Source organism: Rhinatrema bivittatum, chromosome 2 (genome assembly GCF_901001135.1).
Source record: "Rhinatrema bivittatum chromosome 2, aRhiBiv1.1, whole genome shotgun sequence".
Classification (NCBI taxonomy): domain Eukaryota; kingdom Metazoa; phylum Chordata; class Amphibia; order Gymnophiona; family Rhinatrematidae; genus Rhinatrema; species Rhinatrema bivittatum.
The window spans coordinates 426213398-426227670 of record NC_042616.1 but is presented as its reverse complement, the minus strand read 5'-3'; the positions used below and the strand labels follow the sequence as shown (position 1 = coordinate 426227670).

At 50.4% G+C, this 14273-nt stretch overlaps 1 protein-coding gene across 1 annotated transcript in view; it reads right to left on the bottom strand.

Annotated features, from left to right (window-relative positions):
- MEI1 (meiotic double-stranded break formation protein 1) overlaps positions 1–14273 on the bottom strand; it is an 888987-nt gene that overhangs the window by 746355 nt on the left and 128359 nt on the right. Inside the window, exon 5 of the mRNA XM_029587121.1 lies at positions 6440–6545. Within this exon, the coding sequence (XP_029442981.1) occupies positions 6440–6545 (106 nt within the window). The remainder of the gene's footprint in view (positions 1–6439; positions 6546–14273) is intronic.

Sequence of the window (14273 nt, the reverse complement as noted above, 5' to 3'; positions counted from 1 at the left end):
GGTCTTCAGGAACTGCTTGGCCCTTGCAAATGTAGGCAAAGAAAATTGCATCCTTCAACCAGCGAGCGATCGTAGCCTTAGAAGCTTGCTTCCCCCTGTTGGGTCCACTCCACAGGACAAAAAGATGATCAGAGACCCGGAAATCATTGGTGACCTCAAGATAACGCAATAAGACTCGCTTGAGATCGAGACGATGAAGATCACCACCACCAGAGGCAGCAATATCCTCTGGTGAAAAAGCGGGAAGTTCAACTGACTGGTTAACATGAAAAGATGAAACAACCTTGGGTAAGAAAGAAGGTATGGTATTGAGAGAAACGCCCAAGTCCGAAAAACGCAAAAAAGGATCTCTACATGATAGAGCTTGAAGCTCAGACACTCTCCTGGCTGAACAAATAGCAACCAGGAAAACAGTCTTGAGAGTCAAGTCTTTGAGAGTGGCATGACAAAGAGGCTCGAATGGAGCCGTACAAAGAGCTCGAAGTACCAAATTTAAACTCCAGGAAGGACAAATAGACCGGACAGGTGGCTTTAGATGCTTAGCGCCTCTGAGAAAACGAACAACATCCGGATGAGAGGCGACCGCCCAACCTTCAATGGTGCCCAGGAGGGAACCAAGAGCTGAAACCTGAACACGCAGAGAGCTGACCAAAAGACCCTTGGAGAGACCACGCTGAAGAAAAGAGAGTATCAGCGTAACAGAAGGCGAACGAGCCGAAATGCCCAACTCCTCGCAGACGTGTTCAAAAACCTTCCAGACGCGGACATAGGTAAGCAAAGTTATTTATTTATTTATTTATTTATTTATTGTTTTTATATACCGATCTTCTTACATTATATGTAAATCAAATCGGTTTACAGAGAACAGTTGAATAAGCTTGCTTGAGGGCAATTACATATAACAAAGAACTTTTTTGAGTAACATATTGTATAACTTTTTTGACAGTTTTTTTTGACAGTTGACAGTTTGCGAGCCTTGAGGAGGGTGGCAATGACTTCTTCCTTATATCCTCTGCGTCTCAAATGTCTCCGTTCAAAAGCCATGCCGCTAGACAGAAGCGATCCGCCTGGTCGAAAAATACAGGACCCTGCCATAGAAGATGGGGAAGATGACCGAGACGAAGAGGTCCGTCCGAAGTGAGATTCACCAGGTCCGCGAACCATGGCCGTTGGGGCCATTCGGGGGCCACGAGAATGACCGGTTCGTGATGGAGCTCTATTCTCCGTAGAACCTTCCCGACTAACGGCCACGGTGGGAACACGTAGAGAAGAACATCGGAGGGCCAGGGAAGAACCAGCATGTCCACCCCCTCTGAACAATGCTCCCTCCACCGACTAAAGAACCGGGGAGCCTTGGCGTTGGCTAGCGTCGCCAAGAGGTCTAGGTGAGGGGGACCCTACCTGCGCACGATTAGATCCATCGCTACATCTGACAATTCCCACTCGCCGGGATCGAGATGTTGTCGACTGAGGAAATCAGCTTGAACATTTTCCTTGCCCGCTATGTGGGAAGCCACCAGGCGATCCAAGTGCCTATCTGCCCAGAGAAAAAGCTTGCTGGCTTCTAGCGCCATTAGACAACTTTGAGTCCCCCCCTGTCGATTTATGTAAGCCACCGTGGTGGAATTGTCTGATAGCACTCGGATCACTTTGTGGCAAATCAGAGGAAGAAAAAACTTGAGGGCCAGGCGAACTGCTCGGGCTTCTAGATGATTGATGTGCCACCGAGACTGGGGCAGGGACCAGAATCCTTGAGTCATATGAGATTGGCATACAGCCCCCCAACCTGAGAGGCTGGCATCTGTCATTACTATGATCCAAGATGGAGTCAAAAGAGGCATCCCCTTGAGAAGGTGAGCCGGGGAGAACCACCATTGTATATTGGCGATGGTAGAGTCGGAGAGAGGGAGAATCTCCTGATACTGTTCGGACATCGGCTTCCAACGAGACAACAATGCTATCTGTAAAGGATGCAAATGAGCAAACGCCCAGGGGACGAGATCGATCGTGGAAGCCAAGGTCCCTAAAACCTGAAGGTAATCCCACGCCGTGGGAAGCAGAAGCGAGACGAACATGTTCAACTGATCTATCAGGTTGAGTGTCCGCGAGTCCGAAAGAAAAACTTTCCCAACCCGAGTGTAGAAAAGAGCGCCCAAGAATTCCAGCTCTTGTGAGGGCTGAAGAGTGCTTTTGGAGTAGTTGATTATCCAACCGAGTTATGTGAGTAGGGCTAAAACTCTGTCTACCATGAACGTGCAGAGAGAGGCGGACTTAGCCCTTACCAACCAATCGTCCAGATAAGGATGGACCAATATCCCTTCCCGACGGATAGCTGCCACAACAACTATCATAATCTTGGTGGAAGTGCGGGGAGCGGTGGCGAGACTGAATGGGAGAGCCCGAAACTGGAAGTGCTGTCCTAGGATCTGAAAACGAAGGAACCTTTGATGTTCCTGACGAATGGGGATGTGAAAATAAGCCTCTGTCAGATCTAGGGAAGCAAGGAACTCGCCGGGATGTACCGCAGCAATCACTGCTCACAGGGTTTCCATCTTGAAAGGGGGAACCCTGAGTGCCCGATTGACCCTTTTGAGATCCAGAATGGGACGAAAGGAATCGTCCTTTTTGGGAACAACGAAGTAAATTGAATATTGGCCGGTGCCCCGTTCATGCACCGGAACTGGAAGGATCGCCCCCAACTCCTGAAGTCTCAATAGAGTGTGACAAACCACAGGCCTCTTGGAATGGCCGCAAGGGGACATGATATGTAGATCCGGTAGGTGTCTGGCAAACTCTAATACGTAGCCGTGTTCTATCACTTCGAGGACCCAGAGATCGGAGGTAATTTTGGCCCACTCCCCGAGAAACAGAGAAAGGCGCCCACCTAAGTTTTGTGCGGAGGAATGGATCGGCCGAATCTCATTGGGGAGCTGACTTAGTGGTAGTGAGTTGCTGATGGCCATCTCGGAAACCTCGACGGCCACGAAAGGAATGGGACCAAGACTGGGACCTGGACACGCCCCCCCTAGGGAAAGAGCCATGGGCCCTGTTACCGTAATGGCGCTTTCACCTGAAGCGAGTACGAGTCGGGAAAAAAGACTTCAACTGTTTGGGACGGTCCTCTGGCAGCTTATGGACCTTGTATTCACCCAAGGACTTAATAAGCTGTTCCAGGTCCTCTCCAAAAAGCAACTTGCCCTTAAAAGGAAGAGTGCCCAACTGAGCCTTAGAAGAAGCATCAGCGGACCAATTGCGTAACCAGAGAAGACATCTGGCAGAGACCGCAGAAACCATAGCCTTAGCTTGGACTCGAAGCAAATCATAGAGGGCATCCGCACCATAGGCTATAGTGCCCTCCAGACGTTCAGCTTGCTCAGCCTCTGCAGACGGGAGGTCCTGGGTGCTGAGCAACTGTTGCATCCACCTAAGGCTTGCCTGCTGCATGAGACTGCTGCAAATTGTCGCCCGGACACCAAGAGCTAAAACCTCAAAAATGCATTTCAAATAAAATTCAAGCTTACGGCCTGCACATCGCGTAATGCTGTAGCGCCCACTACCTGAATGGTGGTACGTTTTGTCACAGCGGTGACAGAAGAATCTACCTTTGGAATCTTTAACATGTCCAGGCAGTCCTCAGGGAGTGGGTAGAGCTTATCCATAACCCTACCAACACGAAGACCCGTCCCTGGAGTCTCCCTTTCCCTGAGGAGGAGCAAGTGGTGCACAGGATGAAAAGGGAAAGTACGCGGTAACGCCCTAAGTCCCGCCAGGACCAGATCCGCATTTGGCGTCATCGCCGCCGCCACAGAATCATCTGGAGGGGCATCAATTCCCAATTCCTGAAGAACAAAGGGAATAAGAGGCTCCAGCTCCTCCCGCTGAAATAAGCGCAGGACACGGGGATCGTCGCCCTCTAGCGGGAGGGGCTTGGGCCGTGGAACCATCATCCCCTACATCAAAAGGTTCTAAAGAGGGATTGGGGGGTCAACTGGGTGAAGGGGGCCCCCGGGACTACGCAAACCCTAACCGGGCCCTGAGGGTCTGGAACAACGTTAGGGGAAGGCACAGGTAAAATAGGAGGGTTCGGAGGAGGGGGAACAATAGGAGGGGGGACCACCTCCCTTTGTAAACTGGCCAGGTAAGAATCATGCATCAAAAGAACAAAATCTGAGGAGAAACAGGTCCGGGTCAAATTTTTTCATGGGGGGAGGGGGGGTGGGTGAGGTGAGGGGGGGTCCGAGCCACCATCCCGAGAGCGAACCGGGCTCAAATCAGGGGGAAAAAGTGGAGAAATCGAGTCCCCTGCCCCCGGAGAAGCAGGGAGTTTCGTCAGAAAAACCTAAAATGGCCACCGCTCCCGCATGTTCCCGGGACGGGAACGGCTTGGCAGCACATCGGGGAGTCTTCCCCCGAGGTTTATTAGATGGCGGTTCGAGAGAGGAGCCTTCACCCCCCGAAAGACACCTAGAACATACCCCTTCACGGGAGAGTCAGGAGGCTGACTCTCCATTGGCAATACAACAAAGTGGCCGCGGCATGAGGAAGCAGCCACGATACTAATTAAAAACAGCTGAGCTGGGAGCCCCAGAGGAGTTGGGCGGGAGATTGAACCCCGCTCCCTCCTCGCAAAATAAAACTGCTGCCTTTTTTTTTTTAAGCACAGAAAGCAAAGGACTTTATAAATAAAAAGTTACCATGAAAATCTCTGTGTACCTTAATCCGGAAAAATGTTTTATTCTATCCACAGAGTCGGGGGAATGTTCTACCTCCCTGAAAGGTACAACCGAGGAATGCGCGTCTCGGGGCACGGCAGCAGAGAAAAAAAGTAGGGAGAGGGACTGGCACCACCAGTATCACTCACACAGGTCACCGGGAAGGGAACCTAGGCTGATAAGAATCAAGGGGCAAAGCCCCCGTAGGAACTCCAAGAGCGAGGGAGACAAAACTGTCTGCCCTAACACAGTCAGTCAGAGAAAAATTCTCTGTTTCTTTGTATAATTTTGTTTTTCTTTTTTTTTTATATTTAAGAAGCAAACTAAAAGTACTTGTGTGAGCTTGCCCTAGAAGAAAGAAGAAAGCACAGAGGGCAAGCTAACAGGGAACCAAAGGGTGAGCTGTTCCACCTGCTGGAGACAGGTGAATACTGAGGGTTCCTGGGTGGGTTCCGTCCTTATATGGGCTAGCCTCAGAACTCTGGTCTGTCTCCACCTGCTGGAACAGGGGCTTAGCCCATGGTCTGGACTGATCCGCGTACGTACAGGGAAAGCTCTGTTAGCTTGGAGAGACAATTCTGTTCAGAGCCACCTGATGACATCACCCACAGATTATGGCTAATTCAATCCTGTTTAGACAGAAAAATATATCTATCACATCCCCTCTGTCTCTCCTCTCTTCTACAGTATACATATTTAGGTCCATGAGTCTCTCATGTGGCTTTTGGTGTACACCCTGCACCATTTTGGTAGCTTCTCTCTGGACCACTTCCACCATGTCTATATCCTGTTGGATGTATGGCCTCCAGAACTGGACATACTATTCTAAGTGAGATCTCACAAATTATCTATACAGGGGTAATATTGCCATTTTTTTTCTACTGGCTCTGGCCACAGTCTTACCACATTGTTTTGCTAATTTTAGATCTTCAGACATGATCACCCAAGATCTTTCTTGGTTGGTGCACATCAGTATCTCAGCCCCCAATGTGCATTGTTCCTTTGGATTTTTACACCCCAGATGCATGATTCTGCATTTTTTGCTGCCAAGCTCTTGATTACTTCTCCTGTGTGGTTGCTTGTGGTCAGTTGTGTCATTAGATGGGGACCACCAGTCAGCTTGCCATGTCTTATCAGAGGGAGACTACCTTTCTCCTGGGCTATCCAGATACAATTTTGAAGAGGACCAGCCTCATAAGCCACAGTATCAGAGGGGAGGCATCTCCTGAATCACCTGATGTACCACTTAGCCAAGTGATGGTTCTGAGCAGCACTTAAACCATATTGCAAACTGGTAGTGAGCTCTAAAGAACGACTCTTGCAGGAAGTTTGGTCATAAAATAAAAGTGGTTAGGGGTGGGGAAGGGAAGAAGGTAGGTTGATGTGTATTAAAATTAAATATGGGAATTTACACATTATGTGTAAATGTGCACTTCTACCTTACATGATGAAGAACCAAAGAGGAAGACAACAAAAGCTGAGTTGGAGAAGACACAATATCCAACAAATGCTCAAACATTTACAGGTGGCAGCCGGGTTATATCTTTACCAGAATAACTGGGCAGAATGGGTGGACCAATTCTGTCATATGTTATCATATACTACCTTACATTAGACACTGCTCTCATCTTGTCTTCCTCAGCTGTGTGTTCTATTACAAGTAATTTTTTGACCAGATGGTCCTATTGTTGATGCTGGCAAAAGCTGAAAAAACAAGGAGCACTTACTATGTTCCATTACTAATGTGTCAGCTAATGCTGGGATGGTATCCACCAACTTGCCAAGGTAAGTGAATATGGGGAGGCTGCCTCTCATGCTCCCAACCTCAGATAACTAGAATTAATAGAAAAAAAAGGCAAAACCATTATCAAGCACCCTTAGCTTATCATCACTTTTTGCTAAATCTTACTCAGCTCCATACCTTTTGATGTTTCTTAATATCACAATTCACACAATTGCCCAGGATCATGCTGACATTCAGGGAACATCAAGCAGAGCATACAAACCTAAAAAAAATGCCACACTGGGTAAGACCAAAGGTCCATCAAGCCCAAAATCCTGTCTCTTAGAGCAGGGAATATGACAGGATCCCAAAGAATAGATATAACCCTTATACTCATAACCAGGGATAAGCAATGGCTTTTCCAAGTCTTTATGATTAATAGCGTTTTATGGAATTTTCCTCCAGGAACTTGTCCAAACTATTTTTTAAATGCAGCTATACTAACTGCTTTTATTACATCTTCTGGCAAGAAATTCCACAGTTTAATTGTGTGCTGAGTAAAAAAATACTTTCTCTGATTGGTTTTAAAAGTGCTACCTACTAGTTTCATGGAATATCCCCTAGTTCTAGTTCAATTTGAAAAGGTAAATAACTGCTCCCTATCTTCCCATTCCATCTCTTATCCAAGCTGAAAAGCCCTAATCTATTTAGCCTTACTCATAAGAGAGTTGTTCCAACCCCTTTATCATTTTGTTCGCCATTCCTTCTACCTTTTAAAGTTCTGCTATATCTTTTTTGAGATGGGGTGACCAGAAAGGTACACAATATTCAAGGTGTGGTCGTGCCACAGATCAATACAGAGGCATTATGATATCTTCTGTTTTAATTTCCATTCCTTTCTTAATAATACCTAACATTCAGGGCAATGCAATAAGGTACATTCAACAGAACACAGTTTTACTTCTAGTTGTATCTGCATTTTGTGCGGCCTGCTTAGCCGCACATGAAAATCCCATGCAAATGAGGGCATTAAGCATTACTCCCTAATGCAGAGAGATGCGCTGGCCTAACCAACAGGTCAATCCAGTACCGAGCGGTAGGAAGAGCTGCATTAGTGCCCGGCGCACCCGGGGTTGCCGCACGCACAGTGCAGCTCACCTACCGCTCGATCCTGTATATAAATAGCTTGCTAATGCAAGCTGCATCTTAGAAGCGTCCGTGAAGCGTTAGGCCCGCGCAACCCGTTTTACTGTAGAGCGCTATAGCTCTATACAGTAACTAACTGTATAACAGTAACTAACGCTTCACGGACACGCTGGTATCTGTCATTTCAAATGTCATTTCAAATGACATTTGAAATGACAGGTACCAGGAAGTGGACAGTTCTCCGACGCTCAGGATTGTCAGCCCTCTCTCCCCTCCTCCCGAAGCAACAAAAGCGAAAAAAGCGAAAAAAAAAAAAAAAAGTTGCAAGAGAGAGAGGGGAGAGAGGACGGGCAATCCTAAGCTCGGGATGGCCAGTCCCTCTCCCCTCCTCCCGAGGCAAGGCGCGAAAAGCAGCCTTGCTCCAGGAGGAGGGGAGAGAGGATTGGCAGTGTGAAGCGACCAAGCAGTGGTGGCCCTGGTGGCTGGCAGGTGGGAGACAGGAGGTTTACGGGCTGCGGTGTCCGCCTTACATTTTTTCATTTGAAAGTCGATTCATTTGCTAGAAAACGTTGTTTTATGTCATTGCTATATTCCCTCACCACTCCTTTTTTTTTTTTTCTGAGATGTTTTTAGTGATAGGAGGTTTCCAATTAAAAGTTCTCTTTAAAGACTGCTGGACGTTTTCCCCTGCTCCGCAAACCCGGTCCGTCTCCTGCACAGCTCTATTTATTATTATTTACTTCTCTGATCTGTATTCCGCCTTTCGGACACTGCAAAACGGATTACATTCGGCGGGGTGGACTGGATTTTTAAAGTCAGAATTTATATAATTTAAAAGATGACCACAGGGCAGGTTGCGAGTTAGAAAAGCAGGCACGTTCCCCACCAGACGACAAAAAAAATAAAATAAATAATAAATCCCAAGCTACTTACTTTTTTTTGCAGCCCTCCGGAGGAGACGGCCATCAGCAGAAACGGATCACGGCTCCCCTGCCTCCCGGCGAAGATGGACGCCTGCATGGGGGAAAGCGGCCCCCTGTGCGTGCAATTGGCCGCTCAAGATGTGACGTCACGACGTTTGGCATCACGGCATGTGACGTCATATCTTGAGCGGCCAATTGCACGCACAGGGGCCGCTTTCCCCTGTGCAGGCGTCCATCTTCGCCGGGAGGCAGGGGAGGGGAGCCGCGATCCGTTTCTGCTGATGGCCGCTCAAGACGTGATGTCCATCTTCCTGAGCAGCTGGAGGCAGGAGAGGGGAGCCGCGGTCGACTGGCAATCCCGTCCTCGTCGATGTCCGGAGTGGGGGCTGCAAAAAGTAAGTCGCTTCACACTGCCAGTCCCCCCCCCTCCCCTCCTCCCGGAGCAAGGCTGCTTTTCGCGCCTGCCTCGGGAGGAGGGGAGGGAGGACTGGCAATCCCAAACGTAGGGTTGCCCTTCCTCTCCCCTCTCTCTCTTGCAACTTTTTTTTTCGTTTTGTTTTTTTTTTTGGCTTCGGGAGGAGGGGAGAGGACTGGGGCTGCCCCGGGGACCGGCACCCATGGATGCGGCCAGGGCAGGAGAGCGGGGGCTGGGGGAAAGTTTGCCGCCTACCCTTACCCCTGCCTCTATCGCAGGGGTAGGGGTAGGCGGTAAGTTAGCAGGTTAAACGCGGGGCAAAATGGCAGGGTACAATAGCGATAGTCGGGGCGCGCATTACTGGATGGTAGGGAATAGCTAATTCGCTCGTTTGCATACAATATACATGCCGCGTGCGGAAGGGGTTGCCTGGGGATTTTAGGACGCGGTAGGTGTAGGTTAAAGGGGGTTGTGGATCGCAGGAAGGGCTAACACGGCCGGAAAGTGAGTAGAACGCGGGTTAGGAGCGGGGTAAACGCGGCCGCACTTTACTGGATAGACCTGCAAGTTTGTTAGCACTGGAAATATTATTCCTAGTCAGAGAGAAACAAAGTTTCTAACACGACAGGATGAGCAATCAGGACACAGCCAATCCTTGGATGCAGCACAACCTTCATTTCTACTGCCTGTCAGGTTTCAGTTTAGTGGAAGTGGCATCAAAGAACTGCGAGAAACCCTAACCTCAATGTGTTGACTCTGCCTTTATTTACTGTCTGCAAATGGTAAAAAAGTAAAATGCAAAGCCCTTTAAACGGTAAGGGGCAGATTTTCAAAGGGTTACTCGCATAAATCCAGGAGGATTTTTCACGCGCTGGGCCTATTTTCAAAAGGCCCAGCGGCGCGCATAAAGCCCTGGGACGTGTGTAAGTCCCGGGGCTTGAAAAAATGGGCGGTCCAGGGGCGGGGCGGGGGCATGGCCAGAGGCCTCTGCAAGGCTGCTGGGCCAGCAGCGTAACTTGTCAGATAAAGGTATGGGGTTTGTTTTTTTCGGGCTGGGGGGTGGGACAGGTAGGGGAAGGGAGGGGAAGGTGGGGGGGAAAGAAAACTTCCCTCCAAGGCCGCTCCGATTTCGGAGCGGCCTTGGAGGGAACGGGGGAAGCCAGCTTGTCTACCCAAGGGCTCGGCGTGCGCAAGGTACACTAGTGTGCACCCCTTTGCGCACGCCGACCCCTGATTTTATAATATGTGCGCAGCTGAGCATGCATTGTTACGATCCCCCCTGTTGCTGCGCTACAGGTGGTCTCTCACCTTCCTCCCGGAGGCCGCTCCGAAGCCGGGGCCTCGCCTGTGTTCCACCCGGGACTTGCTCCAGGGCCTGAGAGGCCTAGCTGTGCCTGTGGCTTGCATGCCAGCGTTTGGACTTCCTGTTTGGCGACGCCCTTCCCTAGGGGCCGGCCCGCAGCTCTCCTCCTTATTTATAGGGCCAGTGGTGGGCGGTCCTGGCAAGCTCCTCCCAGGGAGTTGCCTTCTACCTCCAGTATATAAGGACTTCCTTGTCATTTGCAACTGGCCTCCGGATCGGGCTCTACAGTCGTCTGTAACCTTGCTGATCCTGGTCCCCCGTGTTCGCCTATGCCTTGATGGGTCCCTGTCCAGTGTCTTTGCCTTGATGTGTTACCTGATGTCTGATCCAGTTCCTTGATGTCCTCGTCTGGTTCCTGAGCCTTCTGTCCTGTTGGGCCCTGGAGTGGCCAACAGGAGGGATTCGTCCCACGGGCTCTTGAGCTTCCTGCCTGCCAGCCGAAGGGGCTTCGGATGTCAGTATCCCAGCATCGGAGTTCCTGTTCGCCTGGATCTTCCGCTTTGTCTTCCCTGCACCCTCCTTTCCTCAGCGTGGTCCGCGACCAGCCTTCCTGGGCTGTGTAGGGCGCGTCTGGGACGGGGTGGTCCGCGACTCAGTCCCACGGGTGGGCTGAGTAGGGCGCCCTGATGGACAGTGCCATGTTTCCTTCCAGCCCTCTTCAACGTCTTGCTTCAGCCTGTCTTAGATGTCTGCTTCAGCCCCCGTCTGACGTCTTCAGTGTAAAGGACTCTGTCTGCCCTCGCCTCTGTCCGGCCTGCTGCCCATTGCCGTTCCCAGCGGCAGGTCCGAAAGGGCCGGGAACAGTCGGAGGACCGTTCATCAGTCAACTTCCCCGTGTTGGCTACCATGGGCGTGCAGGTCCGGCTGAGGGTCGGACTTCCTGCTTCTGTACCTGCCTGGCTCACCATGCCTGCCCAGCTCACCTCCCACGGTGTGGCTTGGGGCTCCTCCTTGAGTCCTGCCGTGGCCCAAGGGCTCACCACCAGCTCGAGACGACCGCACCCGCGCGCGCTCGTAACATGCATGTTATAAAATTGGGCGTACATTTTAAAATCTGCCCCTAAGTATTTTGCAGCCTTGCAAAAGAATCTCTATTTAAGCCATGAGGTATAGGCACTGAGCTGCCAATGTAATGTTTGCTGGGTTTGCACATCAAAATGCAGTCTAATTTAATCAAATGATGCTTGCTATATTTTTTCCAGTTTACTATAATTTATATGTAAATTGTACAGCACAAACATGTGGGTTTGTAGATCTTACTGACCAATGGGAAGAAAATCACATTAATGCCTTAGGGATGCTACCCACTCAACCTCCCAAGTTAAAAAGGAAAATTGGTTCTTACCTGCTAATTTTCGTTCCTGTAATACCACAGATCAGTCCAGATAAGCGGGTTTTATTCATCCCTACCAGCAGATGGAGGTAGAGAACAAAACTTTGGGCACTGCCACATATTCGAAAGTGCCACTTGCAGTCCCTCAGTATTAATCGATACCCAAGCCAAGATAAGAAAAATAAAGAGCGAACAAGGCTCCCAGCATGGATACCCCTGACCAACTAGATAACCATGCAGAAAACGCTAAACCTAGAAATTGAAGCCAAAAAATGGCAAATCTGCTTTGCAAATAAATACAGCAGTAGACCAAGCAGTCTTTTGGTAGAGATCCTCAGGGCGGGCTTCTGGACTGATCTGTGGTATTACAGGAATGAAAATTAGCAGGTAAGAACCAATTTTCCTTTCCTGAACATACCCAGATCAGTCTAGATAAGTGGGATGTACCAAAGCCCTCTTACCTGAAAGACCAGCTCGAAGAACACTCTCTCCAAGAGAGGGCCGCCTCCGGGGTCCGCACATCCAAACAGTAATGCTTGGTAAAAGTGTGCAATGAAGACCACCCTGCGGCTCTACAGATCTCTTGGGAAGACACCAGCTGACACTCAGCCCAGGATGGCGCCTGAGCTCGAGTCGAATGTACTCTAAGACCCACTGGAACCGCTCTTCCTTTTGATACATATGCTGCAGATATCGTCTTTTTCAACCATCGAGGCAAAAAAGCCTTAGCCGCCTTTTCGCCCTTTTCTGCTCCCCCGAACAGGACAAACAAATGATCAGAATGATGAAAAGCGTTAGTGACTTTCAAGTAACGTAATACCACCCGTCTCATATCCAAAAGGTGAAGTTCTCGTCCCATCGAGGGATCCCGAGGACAATCCGGAAACCCGGGCAACTCCACTGATTGGTTTACATGAAAAGCTAACACCACCTTAGAAAGAAAAGAAGGTACCATATGTAAGTACACCGTATCAGACGATATCCGGAGAAACGGATCACTGCACGAAAGCGCCTGCAATTCCAAAATCCTTCTAGCTGAACAGATAGCTACCAAAAAGACCGTCTTCAGAGTCAGGATCTTCAAAGATACCTGATTGAGAGGCTCGAACGGCTCCTCGCAAAGGACCCGTTGTACGAGATTAAGACTCCATTCCAAACAAATGCGACGCAGAGGTGGATGGAGATGTTTGACTCCTCATAGAAAATGCACCACATCCGGATGGGATGCCAAGTTCTTCCCCTGGACTCTCCCTCTGAGACAACCCAAAGCGGAAACCTGGACCTGAAGGGAACTATGGGCTAGTCCTTTGGATAAACCCACCTGCAAAAAAGACAAAATATGGGACACCGACACCTGAAGAGGGTCCAATCCCTGTTGTCCACACCAGGTCTCAAACACCTTCCATACCCTGGAATAGGCTAAAGAGGTAGCAGGACGTCTCGCTTGGAGCAGTGTGGTAATTACTGGTTCCGAATACCCCCTCACGCGCAATCGCCTCCTCTCAAAAGCCAGGCCATGAAACAAAAGCGATCCTCCCGATCAGAAAATATAGGACCCTGACGCAGGAGATCCGGTAAATGGGTCAGGTGTAGCGGTCCATCCATTGCCAGCCGCACCAGATCCATGAACCATGGACGGCGAGGCCATTCCGGAGCCACTAGAATCACTGACCCAGCATGGTCCTCTACACGCCTGAGTACCTCTGCTATCAGCGGCCTCGGAGAAAAGACGTACAGGAGGACTCCGGTCGGCCACGGACATACAAGGGCATCGAGCCCCACCGCCCCGGACTCCCTCCGGCGGCTGAAGAATCTTTGTGTCTTGTTATTGAGACTCATTGCCATGAGATCGAACTGCGGGGTTCCCCACCATTCGCAGAGAAGCTCCAATGCCCTCTGAGAGAATTCCCATTCCCCCATATCCAACTACTGCCACCTGGACGTTGTCGACTCCTGCGAGATTGGAGGCGGCGATTCCTTCGAGATGAAGCTCTGCCCACTCAAACTGCAGCTGAGCCACCTGCGCTACCATGGGACTTGGTTCCCACCTGGCGGTTGATGTAAGCCACCATGGTCGAATTGTCCGAGAAAACTCGCACCATCCAATCGCGGACCAAGGGTAGATGTTGTGTTCGTGGACCCTTGGGCCGGTTGGAACAGAGGATGGATTGCTGTAGGGATCTACAGCAAGAGTCCCAACCAGGAGGCGGTTTGGAGGCTCGAAGCAAGCTGAGATGTTGGACTACGGTGGAATCCTATGCGACCAAGGACTCGGTACCTACTGGGAGCTCGGACGACGTTGGACCCTGGTGATAGGAGAATCTTCACCCTGGAGACCGGTACTCCCCCGGGAGGAGCCCTTAGGAGTCCACCCGCTGGGACTTTTGGAGATTCACCCTGGAAGCCGAAGTCCCCCCAGGAGGAGCCCGTAGGGACAAGGCCGCTGGGACTTAGGCGACTCCCTGAAGGTGGAAGATGGTCTGGATGCAGGCGCCTCCTGCAGGTCATGGGTTCCAGACGGCTGGCACCTCCAGCAGGTCGTAGGTAATCCAAAGGTCGGTCCAGGAGTCTGAGTCCAAAGAGCGGTCCGCAGCCAGTCCAGGGGTCGGTGTCCAGAGAGCGGTCCAAAGCCAGTCCAGGGGTCGGTGTCCAGCGAGC